The sequence below is a fragment of the Dermacentor andersoni genome, chromosome 4, assembly GCF_023375885.2.
Source record: "Dermacentor andersoni chromosome 4, qqDerAnde1_hic_scaffold, whole genome shotgun sequence".
In the NCBI taxonomy this organism is placed as follows: domain Eukaryota; kingdom Metazoa; phylum Arthropoda; class Arachnida; order Ixodida; family Ixodidae; genus Dermacentor; species Dermacentor andersoni.
The window spans coordinates 71,524,137-71,543,273 of NC_092817.1; the positions used below are offsets into that span (position 1 = coordinate 71,524,137).

Below are 19,137 nucleotides of genomic sequence, written 5' to 3' on the forward strand. Positions count from 1 at the left end.
TCCAACATGACAGCGCCTGCGGTATCGTCGTGAAATGGGTTCATAGTAGCCTAGATAATACACCGGTTGCACTTCCTTTGAGTACGCTAAAACTTAAGAGAGCCGATTGTTTCTCTGGCAAATTTTGGCTACGCGCTAGACATTTGGGGTTAAAATGTTTCACCATTTAGAACATAAAACTTTTGATGAAGCATTCTACTCAAATTCCTTGCGAGTTGCTTTTATAAGACACGACTGATCTGACTGCAGAGACAAATTCATATTGTATATGCTACGGTACGTTCACTCCAATACCCCCTCCTCCTCGCGTTGGCCCAATTGAGCTCGTCAATCGCGGTTTCTGGATGCAGTCATTTCCTTTATTAGTGGGCACTGCACGCAAAGGAGCTGCAGACAGACAGCGTTACTGAACTTCCTTTACTTTCTTTTCTATGCAATTGCTTCGGGTTGCTACAAGTTTCACGTTTCAACAAAATGAACCATGTTCTTCAGAGCGGAAGTGGGCGGCAAAACCACGTGGCTGCGAAGTTACTAGTAAAATAAAATACATAACGAACTTATTGTGTTCAAGATATTTTTCCAAAGCCGTGTCTCTTCTACAAAAAACAAACAAACATGGGAGGAAATGAAAGCTGTAACTTTGTGCTGTTTTCATATCGACTGCCGCATTATTCTCTGTGCGTCACGCTTCACGCCTGTTTGATCAGATTTATGGAAAAAAGGTAAACAATATAGTGTGCAGAATTACAGGTTACAACTTTTAGAATAGCCGACGGCTAAGGTTTCATTAATGTATGATTGCTCTCAGTAGGTATTAAAAATTAACTCATTTGTTAACTGAGAAGATGGGAACATGCCTTTGCGCTGTCGACTTCGCTTGCCATGGAGTTACTTCCTTAAAGGTATTTCGTGTCGCTGCTCAGCTGTTATTTGTCATCCTAGAAAACAGTTATTGGTAAGTCTCGGCAACTGTCACCACTATGAAAAAAAAAAGGAAGGCTACGCGGTATTTTGCTATGTGCTCACAAGCGAAAGTGCAGAAGCATGCACCAGCGTGCTCACGGAGACTATACACTCAGTTCTGTGCTGGTCGAGAAAATAACTTGGGACCCTTACTGAAGCTTCTCATTCCCAAGCGTTCGCCGGGTTTCCAGCCAGACAACATCCGCGGGTCATTGTTGGTCGCGCCAGCATAGAAGTCGTCGTACTGCTGCAGTAGGCAAAGAGGTATTGCAAGATGCTCATCCACTGCGACGTTATTGGCAGCCCTGGTTTCCTTGTAGGTCCTTCTATGTACAGTGCGAGAGTAGCTAGCATCACGGTGCGCTGTCTCTGTTGCACTGGGACGCATGGGAGAATGGCTGCTATCGTCGAATTGATAAGTAGAGCCCATTTCTTCGTCGATCTCTGCAGAATTCGAATGCATTCTTATTTGTTGATTACTGGGCATGTCTTGGACCTTTGTGCTGCATTTGTCTTTCTTTCTGTCCAGTTCTGATATCGGCAGCCCAATGGCGTCTTTGTTTATGCTTGAGCACCTGGTACGCTTATTTCTTTCGGTCTGCGGGTTCTGGTGAGTCTTGCGCTTTGAACTTTTGGTGGCCGGTGCAGTGCTAGCGGGTTCTGGGTCTAACAGTCGCCGTCGGTAGCTGGAAGTTGCGACGCCTTTATTCAATTCTATGCACCCGCCAATATTCCATGTGTTTTGTGAGGCTTCGTGCATCTCTTCGCCCGTGTTCAGTCGACGAAATGTATTCCCCCTGAAGTCCTCCTCACTACTGCATTCTTTTTCCTTTCCGCTTGCCAGTAGACCATACTTTCGTTCATATTGGGCCTCAACAATTGCAGGCGGCAGTTCTTCAGCATCTGCAGCGGAAACGGACGTACTGCAACCTGGCCGTGCACAGAGGTCTTCGACGTCTGGGGCTGGCCGTGAGTGCTTTTTTTGGCGAAAGCTACTCATGTTTACATTCTTGCGCAGATCGTAGCGTTCAAAGTTGTTTGCACGAGCTATGATTAATGCATGTTTTTCCCATAGGGAGGCAATGTCAGCTCTAAGGGGATTCACAGCGCTTGACCACATAGGTAGCTGCAGGGGCGCATGTATTGTTGATGCTGAGCCGTTCGGTACATTCGATTGTGACTTTCGATTTTCTTTTGTAGATGTTGCTGACGCCACGGGGGACTTCACTGTGCCAGAATGTATTTGATCGTCGATTCCAATGATTATGTGGTGGTTGTGAGCATACATGGTAGAAAGGAGTGGCGGTTGGACAAAAGCGCTCTCGTGAGTTCTCGTTGACCAGCCTGATTTAATGTTTCCATTGGTTGCCGCGTCTCCAGTAGTACCACGTGGAGCAGCAGTGTCGAATACATGGTCCATTTTCGCATAGTTGCCTGAAGCAGTAGAGAAATGTGGCCCGTCAATGGTTGCTCGTGAAGCTGTTTGACAAATGTTGGGGTCCGATGACAGCGAGCTATTGATATTACTGCGCCTGAGTTCACCATCCGGAGTTTCAAGATCTGCTATTGTTCCCCTATATTCAGCTCCAATACTGATTGTGCTTGTGAGTCGCTCAAGTTCCAAGTAACACCATGAATATGAGCTATCACCAATGCCGGAGAAGGTTTTCGGAGGATCGGCGTTAGTACCTTGTGGCGCTGACACTTTTCTTGGCATGTTGTGAGACATTGGCTTTTCGACATAGCTGCTAGGTAACGGCAGCGCCATGTCCGTAGAAGAAGCACCACCGTCCAAGCCGACGTGGTCATCCGATCGAAGCGCTAAGTAGTCGCTGCTTGAGTCTTTGCTTGAGGTCGTAAAACTGTGCATAAGGCTGCAAAGCCCGTTCGGGGCCTCGTCATCTGTGGAACTGACTGGAGAGAGTTCGCAGTCGTCGATTGATTCTTCTGACGATGGAAAGTTATCCCCAGTTCTTGAAGGGGCTGAAGTTGCCATGGCGGCAGACAGTCTCGTGTTCTCAGCTGTAAGAAGAGCAGTAATGATTGCACATTATGACTAGCAAACCATGCGCATTTTCATGAGGCTAGCACGCTCAACTAGGGCTACACTCGCCTAGAAATTGGTACATACTCTCGTTTTCCAACCAATCGAGAAAACCGACCCCATGTACGTTGCCAGCACCGCCACGTAACCGTCAAACCTATCGGCGAAGGCTAATTGCCAACCCCAATCACTTTTCTTTTCCCTTAAACTTTCGTCGCAAGTAAAACATCGCACTGATGGCAGTATAATTTAGTGGTTAGGCATTCGTATTAGCAATGTAAGAGTGTTAACGTGGCTGTTATCGGAAGATTCATGCTACAGTGATTATGCCATAAGGGGACACCAAAAACAGCTGCAAGAACAGGTGAGAACGACAGGTGACGCTTTATGAACTCTGTCCCACCGTTCGTGTGACGATAAAGAATATATTAGTGCAGAAAACGGAAATGGGCTTTCAATATTGAATTTTGCGCCCGAACGGCGGTGCCATCGAGGTCATTACGACGTCTCAGATTTATTTGTTTTTTCGCTAATTTGGGCACTTTATGTCATTTAAGTCTGTAAATGCAGCCAAGTTCAAATTTCGATAATTGTTGACTGTAACCTATCTTTTTATCATGATCAATTCATGAGCTTCAGCCACGAGTTGTTTCTGCCTAGGAAGCTGCTAAGAAAATTACCGAGGGGGGGGGGGGGGGGGGGGGGCGTTATCTACTTTAACATTTACGCCGCTTTCTGGCGTAGCGAGCGTGCGCTCAGTCTATTTGTTTCGTGATTCCAAGGTGAGGCTAACGTAACGATAATCTTCCACTTGCACTTGCTTCAGCTCGTGCATGACTATGCCGTCGTTATGGCCAAGAGGGGCCACTTCGAATGACGGGTAATAGTGAACAAATAAAATCGAAGGAAGAGATTCATCGCCTGAAGACACGTTATTGCTGCAATATAATTATCTAGAAGTTGTTTCGCAATACTGAACTGCCGATAGGCATCAGCGGATCACGTGCGCATGAGGGGGGCTGCAGCTTAAATAACCTTTGCGGTCCTTTCTTTATATGCGCACATAAACGAAATGCTAGCAAGAATTGCTAGAGTTAGCTTATTGTTTGTTTAGCTTGCAATGAGCGCGAGCGAAACTACTACTATATACCTAGAGCTACCACTCGCGACCACAACAGCCAAAAAACGGGATGGAGGAGTTAACAGCTCGAGGTCCGTTGCATTATTTGCAGTACTGGGACGCTCCGTCAGAAAAAATGTACAATGAAGCCCAAAAGCATGACATAAAAGACACCGAAGAACAATACTAAATTAGTTTGGACTGGTACTCCTTCAAAACTTCGTGCTCATCGATTTGGCCTAAAGGAGTTCAGTATTATTGGAGACATTGAAGGCCAAACTTCTCTTGCTTTGAATATCGCACTGGCACGTCTGAGTGACGTTACGAATTTCGAAGTATATTCTCGTATTCGCGCCATATCAGCACAGATAAATTTCTCAGAATTTGCTGAGTTGGGTCCTTGGTCAGCTTAGAAAGGAACGCATACTTTCCTTTCCTGTAAGCAATTAACGATAGCTGTGCAGAGGCTGGGAAAGTGCATGACGCCACTGCGAGCTGCAGAAACTTCCCTGTGGCTTTTTTTCTTTCGGTCTTGCGGTGTTTCGCCCTTTCCAAGGATCCTCTCATGGTAAGAATATGTGATTGGCTGTTTCGCAAGCGTGATTTACGAGTGCGGCTTAGCTTAATATTCCGCTTTAGTGTTTCCTCAGTGCGATGTCTTGATAATCTTGCTAAGCAAATGGCTTTTTGTCGACCGTTAGTGACTTTTAAGCGTAGCTAAGAAACTCGGAGAACTGGCGTAATTTAGAAGAAAAAAATTACACCACATATTTTCGTCTTCGGCCCCTGCATCGCACGTAGGAATGAGGCTGGTAGCATATATACAAAGACCGACTGTCACTGAGAGACGGCACCTTCTTTCGGACATTCTGTTTCTCGCAGACGCCAGCTGGTTCCCGTATTGATCTGTGACTAGCTGAATGGTCCCGCGAGGCCGAAGCATCGACCGGTTCCGCCAACACGATTTGAGACGAGGGTGAAAGAAAATGGGACACAGATGCCGCTGCCTTCCTCAAATGGACTACATTTTATTCGTGAAAAGCTTTTATATTCGCAAAAGCAACGAAAGAAAAAGAAATAACCGCGATATTTCACTACCCGAGGCTGGCACAAGTTTACAAAGTTAAGCAGGAATTCGTCTATGAAGTTCAGTTTGTGGAGATTTCTTGCCCATATACGCACTTGTGCACGTTAAAGTTTCCCCAGTCGAGCAAGACCTTTTTGTATATACTTGTACGTCGGCGTCTCGCATAAGTCCCTCCTGCAAGTAGTGACATGGGAGAGCAATGACCACGCATACTTCTTGGTCGCGATTGCTCCCTCCTTGTCGTCGTCCCTTACGCGTAGTAAGTGAGCCCGTGTTCACAAAAACGCTCTTACGCTTGAACAGTTTGAGAGCAACGTTGTGTAGTGATATCTAGCGCCGGTTGCATCAAGCTATACCTCCTCAATTAGAACCACTATGCTAAATCTGACCTAGTAGCAGAATAGAGTTCACCAACATTCACTGCCAACGCGGCATGTTCGCTATTTTCCTCCGTATCATGACTTAATCCATGTCGCCTGTAGACGTAGGGTGTGTTCCGATTCTGGCCAGAATCGGAGACAGACTACGTAGACAGCTAAGGAGAAAGCGAGACAGCTTCGAGGCCATGTAATGGAACGCGTTCCGAACCGTCTGGAAGATGTATGGAAGACGCTCCTCCAACATGATGCCACCTTGCGGCGGCAAGAGAAAGTTGTGAAAAGGACGCATTATTTCTATACTTTATGTCTTTGGGCCTGCGAACCTATTAAAAACACAATTTGACGTACATTAAGGGCGCAGGAAAGCGTTTCTGCGTTTTCTTTGTGTGTGTGTGTGTGCAGACGACCTTCCTGTCGGCTTTCCAATCGTCCTACTCAGCCGCCTTCTTGTTTGGACAGGAAACTAGCCTGCATTGTTATGGACTTCGATGCTGTCTTCGCGAAGCTGTCTACTTCGACGTCTTCGTGAGAATTGGAACGAGACCTAAGATGGCTGCTGTCCGCTTAGCGGTCTTCTTTGCCGTCTACGGCGTGTATTGGAACACAGCCGAAAAGTGGACACAGCCGGCCCGATTATTGGTGAAGTGCATGTATTTGTATGATCTTCGTGCTCGTGAATTGACACGTCCTTGTGGCCTTCTTTTATTACGCTTTATATGCCTTCGGTTTCGTAAATTTCAGAGCAATCTATACTCTTCTTAGTGCAGAAGACGATGCGGACACGAGTAAACGCTGCTAATTGTAACGGTTCAGCTTGGCGAGGTGGGCAGATTGAAACGCGCCAAGCGCCTGAAGGCACTGGCTTGCCCGCGATAAATTCACAAGGGCATGTTGTGTCGCTTCCGTGGCGTAGTGGATTCAATATCGAGCTTCTGTGCTAGAGTTTCTGTGTTCGTATCCTGACATAGGAAAAATTTAATAGTGTTTATGCAATTATTTATTACGCATTACCTTGTTGAAAATGGCGAGTTTACAAAGTCACGAAGCCGTGTGAAGCCTGCTTCAAGCGGCTTAGGCAAATCCATGTTCTCTCCACAATTCCCATGCTGGCTGAACCGCCCCCACTGCAGCTCCCGTAGACACTAACGCAGGAGTTCCCTCTAGTAATTATTGTGTGAAACTCTATGCCTGTAATACAGGGTCCTGCGTATTTCGCTTATCGTCTTCGAAAAAGATTTTACGCTTGGCGCTGCGCTGTTCTTACTGATATTTTGGAGAAGGATCGCATTTCAGAGGCTACGTTGTTTAGTAAAACACTTGCCACAATTATTTGCCTCTTCTGTTTTCTTTTTAAGAAAAAAAGGGGCAAATTTGCCATCGCTTATGGTGATGCTAGCTGCTGCCGTGACGGAGCAGGCATAAACTTGTGTCGCCTCCTGCCGGCATCTACAGAAAGCAGCGTTTCAGGGAGGGCTGCCGCGTATTCCAGGAGCGAGCAACACGCGGCAACCCTCTCTCTGTAGCTGCCTGATGCAGCTCTCCATGGAGGCTCTCTGAGCGTACAGCGCATGCTGTCTGCATCCTTGCATCCCCATAAGCGAATATAAATTTGAACTTTTTTCTTAAAGACCAGGCAATTAACTGCGGTAAGCGTTACACTGTACGACGCAAACTCCAGAATACTATCCTTCTGCAATAATTGAATAGCAGCGCAGCGGCAAGCGCGAAATCTTTTTTCGGGCACTTTAAGCGAAATACATGGCCCTGTAGAAACGACCTGTCAACGTTCCATACGAGCGGGTAGTGTGCTCCTGTGTTGCTGCTTCGTCGGGCTACGCTACCGTTATAGACGCTAGGCCTTCTCGCTGGCCGGTTCTGTGACATTGTAACTAGCATATCGCAGCCAATCGTAATTTCAGACATAGTATTTGTGAAAGGCGGACGACCAACGGCAAACAGAACGAATGAACAACGAGCATTTCGAGTTCGACCCCTGATCGGCAAGCACGGTTTGACGAGGTTGATGCCGTCCGTATTAAAAGCATTTACAGGTTATCTTAAGTGAAACACGCGCGAATGAAAACGTGTGTGGATACGGTGCAGTGGAATTTTCTGATGCATTGCAGGAATCTGGGCTAGCATTCACTAAGCTGTTAGCACGTATGTGCTCTTTGCCATTGGCCAGCCGCCTTCCCGAATACGATGTTCAGAGTCAGGATTGCCTTGCATTTGTCCTCGCAATGAATTTTATTGCAAGAGCGTTTTGTAAATACGGTACCTTGCCTTTTACAAACGCCGCGCTCGTATTTGACGTCAGAAACCTAGCCCCGGATTACTCAAGCCGCATAATCAGCCTGGCCAGTAATTGTTTCTCGAATAGCGTGAGCTGGCACAGTCGTGTGCTAGGCTTCGCGAGCGATGAACGTGGTTTAAGCAAACTGCGCAAAATCAATGCCTGTCAACGCCTATCAATGAGTAAGCAAACGTAAGGATGGAGGTGGAGACGGGACGGCGACCTACCTCGTACGTTGGTGTGCGGGATTCGACCTCGGTGTTGCTGCAACCGCTCAGACTGGAACACTCTTCAGCTTACAGAAGTGATGACGACGACGACAACGACGACGACAACAATGATGATGATGATGAATAAGGTTTTTAACTATGACACTTGCCCATTAATCGAGTAAGCCAAAGCTAATCGATGGGACAACACAAAACGAAAAGACCTCTGATAAACAAGTTATAAAATTATTGTCAATAACGATCCTAGCTCTTTCACTCTCTTACCTCACAAAGGACATACGAAACTTCTCTATGAGTAATCAATGCAGGGCTTAGAGAATGAAGTTTTTAGTTAAGAAAAAAAAAATAAACTGAAAATGTAACTTTTACTGCTTAAAGCAAATAAAAAAAGGGAAACGTTCGATTTGTTCTAGTTCCGGTTCTTCCAAATCAATGGAACTCACCCATTTCAGCGCATTGTCCTAGTGCGAATAGGGAAGATATAGAGCGCTAAAAATAAACAAAATAGGAATAATAATCACATGTTAAACTAGAGTGAAAACTGTTATACCAAACCAGGGGTTGCCCAAAGAAAAAAAAAAATGTAAGGTACCCTGAATGCTGTCCCATTTGAGTTGTTCCTCTTCTTCTTTTCTCATTCTCGCTCATTGCCCCGGTAATGAAAAGTAATAGCTGAAGACTTCTTCCTCGTCTTCTTTATTTTTTTGTTCTCTTGTGTTGCCACGCGGCATAACGACAGAACAGTTGAAGAATTACTCGTTGAAAAATTGTGTGTAAGAATTTCAAAAGGATTACCTGACATTCATTCATTTGCTGCCCTCTTTAGCGCTGCTACTTGATTTTACTCTTCAGCCTGTTCAAAATCGTGGCGCCAGAGGCTTTGCCACGAACTATAATTTAAAAAGAAGTAATTAAATTGTGAGCTTTTACATGCCAAAATTACGTTCTCATAAGCAAACAACCATATTTTTCATAAGGAGGGTCCACGGATGCTGTACTACCGTGTCGCGAGCCGTAGATTCTCGTAAGGGCAGTCTACCGCTGCTGCTAGTCAGCTAAAATTGGATATGACCAGAGTGAAATTGGCCCTCATAAATAGTGCAGCTCCAAGCGCACTTGTCTAGAGCACGGAAGCTGTACGCTCGGAAGTGCGTTGGCGCCGTCTATACCGTAGGCCATTGTTTCGAGACAATTTTCTTTCAGGCGCGGATATAGTCCGGCGTTTCCAGTGTGCCAGGTAGCCGCTGTGGAAGTCGCACGTGTCAGGCCGGCGACGCCAGGATCACTGAAATTTTGCCCCCAGTATAGTTCGGCGCGTTGGGCTTGGCCCACCGCAGCGAGGCGATTAGCTGTTGCCGCAGCGCATGCGCAACAGTGCGCAGCGAGTGAGCGCTTCCATCATGGCTTCCATATACAGGGTCCTCAATATTTCGCTGCTCGTGTTCAAAAAAAAAAAAAAAAAAAAATTTTCCGCTCACCGCTGCACTGTTGCTCAAATTTTGCAGAACGATCGCATTTTGGAGTCTACTTCGTTGAGTATAACACTTGGCACAGTTAATTCCCTGGCTTTAAAAAAAAAATGAGAACTTGCCTGCGCTTATGGGATGCGAGCTGCTGCCGCGACGGTGCAAGCATAAACATGTGTCGCCGCCTGCCGTTAGCTGCAGAAAGTAGCGTTTCAGAAAGCGCTGCCGCGTGTTGCCCGCCCCTGGAACAGGCGACAAGGTTCCCAGGTGGTCAAACTCAGGTCCAGTGTACCAGAAAACTATGCCGTTCATTAATTGACAATAAGTTAAAACTGACACCGCTGCAGTACTTTCATAAAACGGGGTTGCCTGGAATTAATCGTCGTTTCTTTTTCTAGTTTACCGCATGCCTCGCGGATATATCACCTTTCGCACGTCATCAGCGTTTCGCACGTTCCTTCGTCGTGAACGGTGTGGCCCAGTCTTCGTGCATGGTGATGTACGGTTGTAGCCGTCTCCACCGGAGCTCCTAATATCCGGGGCAATCCGAGAGCATGTGTCCACTTGCACGGAGGGTTCCCGTTACGTAGTCTCTGCACGTGAGAGACACGGCGGCTTCGGCTGCCAGTGCGCTTCTGTCGCCTGTGCCGTCTACTTCACTGGGTTGCCGTTGCTATCGCGGCCTACATTCAGCGAAGACGTCCGCTGCCAAGTCAGCCTCCTTCTGCACCATGCGTATGGACACTCGAGGGTGTCGTGGCACTCCTCGATTGCATGGGATCCTCGCTTGAGCAAATTCGAGCCCAGTGCCGGCGCTTCGTCGTTCTTGCCATATTGGCGCGACATCACTGAGGTCGTCCGCTTCGGGCAGCAACCGGGATCAATTCACATAAATGCTATTTTCGCGCACTGCTTTGTAATTTTGGCACAGGAATGGAAAGTGCACCAGGTACGCTCTGAGGCTGCACTCCCGGACAGAGTAGACGAAGCTGTGAAATCGGAAATGATATCCGAAATGTCTGCGCTATTGCACTCCTCAGTGGCCGATGACAGGAGCAGCAATTGTTCTCCAGCACCTAATCATTGCAAAACAGGCTATAGGTTTCGTACCGACCATTGGCTTCATACCAAGGCGGCACTTGCTCTACGTGGAACAAAACAACACATTGTTCTTTAGAGTTTAGTAACCGCAACGATCCATCTGCTCGAAGTAGGGGCTTCGTTGTTCTATGAATGTCTCTTGGCTGTGGTAGTCAAAGTCTTCAAGCGTACCTCCATGTCTCTTCGGTATTATGTCGGCTGGTACTACGGCCAGAAGCTTGCTGAAGTCGTAACCAAGCAGCTCGATCTGGAAGCAAATTATACGCCTCGTTCAAATGCATCCCATTGTCAGTGTTTCAAAGCTTATGAAGATGCCCGCAATCGCAAGATTGTTAGAAGTGCACCTAACACGTAATGAGGTGTGTGGGACTCCGCAAGTTTACTCACTTTGCTCAGGAGCTTCCTATGCAAGAACGGCTTCGCCACAGCAAATAAGACAGCGAATATTGATGGGTTGTTCACGACATATATTTTTTCTGTCCTTAGCGGAAGGCAGTCCTGAAAGTAAATTTCGAGTGTTGCTCAGTAAAACGAATGCAACTGACAATCTTCCTAAGTAAGTGTGCACAAGGAGGTCTTACCCGAAGCTAAAGAACTTACCGATCGGTTCCCTGGGTAAAGGTGTGGGTGGAAAGGTGTGGTATTCACCACGTCTTTCCTTTCGCTCGACAAACAAACAAACAAACACAAGCAGAGAGACGGACAAACACAAGCAGAGAGACGCACAGACAGACAGACAGATAGACAGGCACACAAACAAATAAAAATCTTCAGTTCATCATGAAGTTCCTAGCCTTGCGCATTTCTGAATACAGTCAGAATGAAATTTCTGGTATGGCATTTGTATGGAATTGTGCTTTTGCCTTATGGCTGATCTTTCAAGCAATACAGCCAATGGCCCTTACACCGTCAATTCGCCGGTTCCTGTCAAGTCACCAAACCTGAGTAGTACTTGTATCGGTCAGTGCTTAGAAGAAGGACCGCCCGACAACACCTACTATACTGACGCCCTAAGCTTGGGTGTGCATTGTCAGCGAAGCATTGGAGACATTAAGACATTTGAAATATCGAGAGCAGAGGAGAAACCATTTTCGGAATTCAGCATTCACCTGGAGAACGTGAAGTATTTTCATGAAGTACCGGGGAGTCAGGTATGCCAGGTGATACGGACTCAGCCCTTCCACATCGAAGACACTCACGAAACCTTTAATCTGCGTTTCTTCTTCGGTCAAATGGCTTTCAGTGAGGACAAGCAGACATCTCGTGAGGTCTGTAAGCGAACAGATGCTGGATTTCCATGCTCCTGGAAGTGTAGTTGAAAGAAATAGTTCTCGAAATGAAGTTGATGCTACAAAAATCAATTCTTACATGTGCTTCTATGCGTCTATGCTATGCTTCTACCTGTGCTTCTATGAAAGCGCCATAGCTGATACTGTCCCCATATTATAAACCAAACTTCTTATTTGGACCATTTTCAATCATGAAAGACATAATTTTCATGTTTTCTTATTCCACTTTTAATGTGAGCCGTTAACGCCGTTCTTCAACAAGGCGAGAAATGTTATAACGTATGACGCAACTTTTACGACCGATGCAATGTGATTGTGCAGTTCTTGGCAGCACGCATTACAGCTACTGGATTCTCAGATCGAACCAAACTAATAACGTTTATAATTTACTTCACTAAGCAGTTACGAGCTAGACTTCGGAATATCCCTGAAACATCACGGCCTGCTTGTAGCACCACGCTCGAATGCGCAGATAAAGAATTAGGATGAAATTGTCTACTTGCATTAGCTCAAAGTGACAACATTGTACAGCGGCATGCTACCGAAGAGCACTCTTGAACCTTGCCCTTTGACTTCGTGCGCTACCGATGGCGGCGCTGCGAAGGGCGCTCACGTGACGTCAGAGGGAGGACTCGCCTTTGTAGACTGCTACAATGTGGCTAGAATTGCTTCATGTTCGTGCGTTTGCTAGCGTTCTGAATGCGTAGCATGGCACTGTGCTCGCGTAGCATGGCACTGTCCAATTACGAACTGTATTTTTTTAGTATTAGCTTTATTAATGCCAGCGATATGAGGACAAAAGACCCTATATAATAAATGTATCTTCCGTATAACCACCCAATATGACCACCCAGTGGCTATGTGCGATTCTCAATGCGAATTTCTCAGCACGCTCGTAATTCCAGTTACTTGGGGTTGTAAATATAAAGCTTTTTCTGGCAGCAAACGTATTGCGATTTCATTGAGAAGTTCCCAATTGTTAAGCATGCTTTGCACTATTTTCTTGCATGTAAATTTCACTACCACTTTCTAAAGCAGAAATAAATATATGTTTGTTTAGGTTAGCATAATACTATTTCTGTTCAACGCACTTTCCGAATGCCGGAAACCATTCGGAACACATCACTTTATCAGACTAGTAACAAAAATATTATGTAAAAAAGCACAGAAAAGCCTGTCAACATGTCGCCTTTATACGTCACCCCCCCCCCCCCCCCCCCCTTCTTCTTTGTCTGTTTAGCACTCCGGCAACTTATTCAGTCAAGTTGCAGCAAACCCAAACTTGTCAATTTTCTTCTTTTAGTTCAAAATTGGTTTGACCTGCGTACAGGGCAGAATATATATTAGAAACGGTGATTTAAGAAAAGGCTGTCAGCTGTTATTGTTACGCGATAGCATTAATTATCATCGCTGGACGAAACAAGCCCAGTGAATGTGTACGCTAGGCACGGTAGGAGCAAAGGAAAGAAAGGGTTACCCTGAGCCGACCAACATGTACGGGCGAGCAGTATCACGGTGGAAGTAGTCCATTTTAATTAAAAATTATGCGATGGTCAGTAGTGCAGCACAAGACTATGTAATTTTGTTTTGCTCACTAATTTTGTCCACCCTTTTATCAGACGTACCAGACCACATTTTGCTGCAATACCTCTAAAGCAGCGCACACATGCGCTGCTTTAGTTTCTTTCTGCTTTAATTTCTTGAGTATCGTATCAAACTTCTTTTGGGATATGCTTAGCGCGTTGGACAGGAACAAAATGGGAATGTCTACGGTGAACGGAGTAGGAGGAGGAGGAAATAAAGACAGAAGGCAGAGATGTTAACCAGAAATGCGTCTGTTTGGCTACCCTACTCCGGAGGACGGGAAGGAGGGAACAGAAAGATAAGATTGTGGTAAAAGGAGTGGGCGACCAAGCAGGTACCGTAGCTGGAGGCCATATCCTGCCATTAATTGTCAAAAAGCTGCCGACAAACCATTATAAGTGCTCCATGAAAACGGTACAGCAATGGCGAGAAGCCAACGTTGTACACGCACATGTGTATATACGCTGATGACTAGCGGACGGTGCCAGGAGCAATCCACAGTGAGCCCGATGACGAGGACTACGCCGCTCGATTTCACAGGCAATAGTGTCCCGGAGCATTCCATACATACTTGTCGAAAAAACCTGCAGGCTCGAATTTCAAGAACTCGAGCAGAGCAGGTCGGCCGACAGCTTCAAGTTGCCGTCTAATAGCGAGCGCGTGCACGGCGCAGCAGCGGAGTCCTCCCACTGACGTCACGCGCGAGAGGGCGGCACTCAAAGATCTCGGTGCTAATAGTATGTAAACATTCGTTAGGATGTATGACACAGGATGCTAGGCCATGTGAAGGGGTACATTACAATGGAGTTGCTTATAGGGCAGTCAATGGCTTGGAGCTGCTTATTCCGTGTTTTTCTTTTTTTCTTTTTTGATGGTGCCATCGAGGAGTTAAAACGTCTTGTTTTAAAGGGTTCAGAACCAACCCGCGTGCTTGGCAAAAAACTGAGTCCACTAATAGTATACGCTGGTGTGAACGTTTCAGCCAAATTTTGCACTCGCACGCTGTTTTTGGCTCTCACAAGGCCAGCGCGAAGTCATCTTTTCCTCACACACTCTGTTTTCAAATAAGGCCTTCTCCTCACCCGTGTCGAAGCTGCCAGCGGCTTGCATATGTCGCCATATGCAAGATTCCCATATCCAATCAACAAGAGCGTTTGGATCAGTGCGCTTTTTCCGACTGTTACTCTATATTTACTAACGTCATTCAATAAACAGGAAGCCAAAACCTGCCTTGCGAATTTGAATGGGAGTTAGGTACTTTCAGTAGAAGCCGAGTATAGTTTGCTCACGCTCGGTCGCCTCCGTAGGAATTGAACATTTATCACACTGCTTATCGATGTCGTAGCCATCGGGTCTGGCCGATTAGCTTTGAACACTCAACTCTGCCCCAACTTACTCAACCGTAAGTTGGGGGAGAGCCTCCGAGTTTGGCGCGTCGTAGACGCCAAAATCAGAAGTAGAGACGTCTACGCGAACATCCAAAATGATATTTGAACTGCACGCCACGGTGAAGTTAAGTAAGCGGAGCGTTGTGTGCGCGCCATGCTCCACCGTAGCCTTCGCAGTGTAAAGACATTAAAGAAGGAGCGGGAGCACCGCGAAGGTGATCTAAGGTGATCTTCGACTGCCAATAACTCCGCTTCTGCTGGACGTATACTTGTGCTGCAAAACGTTTATGAAATAGGCTATTTTATGTGAAATGTATTTCTTGACTTTAATAAAAAGTATTTAAGTGCCCCTCTAAGATCACTCCTTGCTCATCTAGTTTGTTTATATGATATTGAAAGGGCTGGTGAACGTGAAAGAAACCGAATTCGAAAACGGACCTTTTTGAATGTGATGTTGCAAACATCCGCGGCTTATAACTGCTTATCGCAGTAAAAAAGCAGGAGAACGGTTAGTGAATAAAAATATAATTGCAACGTTGAACTCTTCGTACCTTGAAGGTTACGTAATGACGTTTCTTACCTATTCGCAGCAGCCCCACTGATCTTCCCAGATGATCCTTTTCTTTAGAAACCAACATAAGCCTATTGTCTGTGCAGACAGTCTTGTATGGAATATTTGCCGGTGTAAGATTTCTGAAGAACTCCGGCATATTTTTGCGAGCCCGAAAGTAGTTCTCGATGGCTCTAAACGTAGACGCAACGTCGTACTTTCGCGAGCGAAGAAACATCACGAGCACCTTTTCATCTTGAGGCTCCTTGAGCAGTGTATCTCCTAAAAAGACACATAAAGGAGGTCATTACTGAAGAAGAACGGAAGTGAGAATTCAAGTACCAGATCAGTAATCCCGTAACCAAATTGCTTAACATAAGAGTTAGGTCAGGAGTTGTAGCACAGAGTTTGATCATTGTGAGATTGCGGAGCTTTCACATGTTGCGGGAACTCGCGATCGTGGAATTGCGTTTCAGTGCGCTCCTAATCATCAAATCAAATCAAAATCACTTTATTTCAGGGCATTTCCTGCGGAGACAGAGACTAAAGGCTGAAATAGCCTGGCTGGGCTCCTGCCCCCGTTGAGTTCATACAGCATTTACGCGTACAATAACATATACAGTAAGGTGCACATTATATTAAAATTACAGTTGCACTCAATGTACAGCAGATGAAGGAAAAAAAAGTGACTTCTAATACATCAGATAAGAAGTATGAGATGCATACATGTGCACACAGATCACGCAGATAGATATACATATAGAAAAGGTCACACAGGATTCATGTGTTAGATAGCTAGTAGACCCTATATCATGTTACAGATATGTAGAGATCGATTATATACCAGTACATTGGGCTTACAAAACAGAAAAAAAAGAAAATCAGGTAGAAAGTAATGTAAAACAGTCTACAATACACATGCTGTTCTGACAAGGAACGTTTTGTACATCTCTTTAAGTTTACCACGGCTGTCTGCCCAATTTATTATGTCTTTCTGTTTATTTAGAATCTGTATAGCTTGATACGTTACCGATTGTTTCCCGTAATTTGTCCTAATCTTCGGAAGCGTCCTCCTATGCTGCCTAAACGCGTACTTATGTTCAACTATCATATCAATGTCTTTGTATATGTTTGTGGTGTGTATATGTTGCACTAATTTATAGAGATAAATTTGATTGGCCATAAGCATGTCGTGTTTCAGATATAACTCCCTGGTACGTAAGTCACGGATATCTCTTGCATAATTTTCAAAAATACGTAGCACGCGCTTTTGTAGTACCGTTAATCTATTATAGTTGCGCTGAGTGGTGGTGCCCCATACTAGCGAACAGTAGGCAATCTTAGAATATACTAGAGTGTAATAAAGAGTTTTTTTTAGCCGAAGAGGTATTAATGTAGAAATCTTTCTAATACATCCTATTGATCGAGCTATATCGACTACCAAATGGTCGACGTGACATGACCATACCAAAGACTCTTGGAACCGAACGCCTAGGAATTTTTGCTCAGGTGTTTGCCGAATAATCTCGGTTCTAAACGTAATATGCATGTCATGTTGGTCGCGTTTATTTGGAGGAGAAAAAATGATGTATTTATTTTAGAGGCATTTAATTGTAGACAATTATCATATAGCCATTTGGATAGGTTTTGTAGATAATGATTAGTCTTTTCTTGAAGTTCACGTTTCGTCCGTGAAGTAAAAAATACGTTAGTATCGTCCGCAAACATTACTATATCAAGGGTGTTCTCAATTTGAGTTATGTAATTAATGTATAACGAAAACAGGGTAGGACCTAATACTGATCCTTGGGGTACTCCATTTGTTGCATTTAACGACGTCGAGGAATAATTATTAGCATCTGTAAATTGAAAGTGTTTCTCAAGATAGCTGGTTATTAATTCAATGACATGGCACGTATTCCATAACACTGCAGTTTTAGAAGTAGAATATCATGATTCACCGAATCAAATGCTTTCCGCAAATCTAGAAAGAGATCTAAAGTAAAATCCTTATTTTCAATACCTTGAATAATTTTCTCCTTTGCACGAAGTAGTGCCTGTTCAGTTGACTTGTGTTTTTGAAATCGAAATTGCGAACTAGATATGATATTATATTTCTCTAAGAACTTTGTTATGCGATCATTAATTGTCCACTCAAAGACTTTTGATAAAACAGGTAATACCGATATATCCGACATATCTGGCAGTGAGCGAGCGAACTGGCTGGTGAAAATGTGCACATGAACATGCAGAAGAATGCACCATTCCGCTGTTCACTCACGACGTTAAAACGTCAGCTCTCGGCGACAAGATCACCTGCGGCATGGTTTATAGAAGAAACCAAAAAATACATTCTATCCACTGTAGGCCCTGCACTGAAATTATGTGCATACCTGAAGTGACCTCGAAGCGTGGAAACATTGATGCACCACTATTGCGTTGACGTTGCCTGCACTAAGCACTTATAATACGATTAGCATTCTTTGGGAACTTCACAAAGCTTTCGGCATGTCCTCGGCTAACCTCTTAACGTCTACTTCGGTCACTGGGTAGTATGGTAGAAAGGGTAGACATCTGACTACTGTGCTGGTGGAACCAAGTCTGAAACCAACCGTCGGGCCAATTCGGGTCACTCGGTATCCGCTACTTCGTATGCGTCACTCTTCAATGAACCTCTTTCGCGCTAACGTGGGTCATTGGGCATGGGACACGGGGTGTGTGTGGGTCTTTATTGAACCTCTTTGACGCCAGCTTGGGTCACTGGGTGTGTACAGCCGGGTATATGTGCCGCTGTTCAACGAACCTCCTGGACGCCAATTTGGGTCACTGGGTAAAGTTCCCCTGGGTATGCGCCACGTGCTCTTTAATGAACCTCTTTCGCGCTAACGTGGGTCGTTGAGCATGGAACACGGGGTGTGTGTGGCTCTTTATTGAACCTCTTTGACGCCAGCTTGGGTCACTGAGTATGTGCTGCCGGGTATATGTGCCCCTCTTCAACGAACCTCCTGGACGCCAATTTGGGTCACTGGGTAACGTGCCCCTGGGTATGCGCCACGTGCTCTTTAATGAACCTCTTTCGCGCTAACGTGGGTCGTTGGGCATGGAACACGGAGTGTGTGTGGCTCTTTATTGAACCTCTTTGACGCCAGCTTGGGTCACTGAGTATGTGCTGCCGGCTATATGTGCCCCTCTTCAACGAACCTCCTGGACGCCAATTTGGGTCACTGGGTAACGTGCCCCTGGGTATGCGCCACGTGCTCTTTAATGAACCTCTTTCGCGCTAACGTGGGTCGTTGGGTATGGAACACGGAGTGTGTGTGGCTCTTTATTGAACCTCTTTGACGCCAGCTTGGGTCACTGAGTATGTACCGCCGGGTATATGGGCCGCTCTTCAACGAACCTCCTGGACGCCAATTTGGGTCACTGGGTAAAGTGCCCCTGGGTATGCGCCACGTGCTCTTTAATGAACCTCTTTCGCGCTAACGTGGGTCGTTGGGCATGGAACACGGGGTGTGTGTGGCTCTTTATTGAACCTCTTTGACGCCAGCTTGGGTCACTGAGTATGTGCTGCCGGGTATATGTGCCCCTCTTCAACGAACCTCCTGGACGCCAATTTGGGTCACTGGGTAACGTGCCCCTGGG

The 19,137-nt window shown here is 45.7% G+C and overlaps 1 protein-coding gene across 1 annotated transcript in view; it reads right to left on the reverse strand.

The window, feature by feature from the left end:
- Window positions 1–396: 396 nt before the first annotated feature.
- The window catches only part of LOC126536307 (alpha-tocopherol transfer protein-like), a 29,120-nt gene continuing 10,379 nt past the window's right edge, over window positions 397–19,137 (reverse strand). The window contains exons 3-7 of the mRNA XM_050183224.3: window positions 15,526–15,777; window positions 11,794–11,987; window positions 11,072–11,182; window positions 8,115–10,931; window positions 397–2,985 (exon numbers count right to left, since the gene is read on the reverse strand). Of these exons, the coding sequence (XP_050039181.2) occupies window positions 10,764–10,931; window positions 11,072–11,182; window positions 11,794–11,987; window positions 15,526–15,777 (725 nt within the window). The 3' untranslated portion in view covers window positions 397–2,985; window positions 8,115–10,763. The remainder of the gene's footprint in view (window positions 2,986–8,114; window positions 10,932–11,071; window positions 11,183–11,793; window positions 11,988–15,525; window positions 15,778–19,137) is intronic.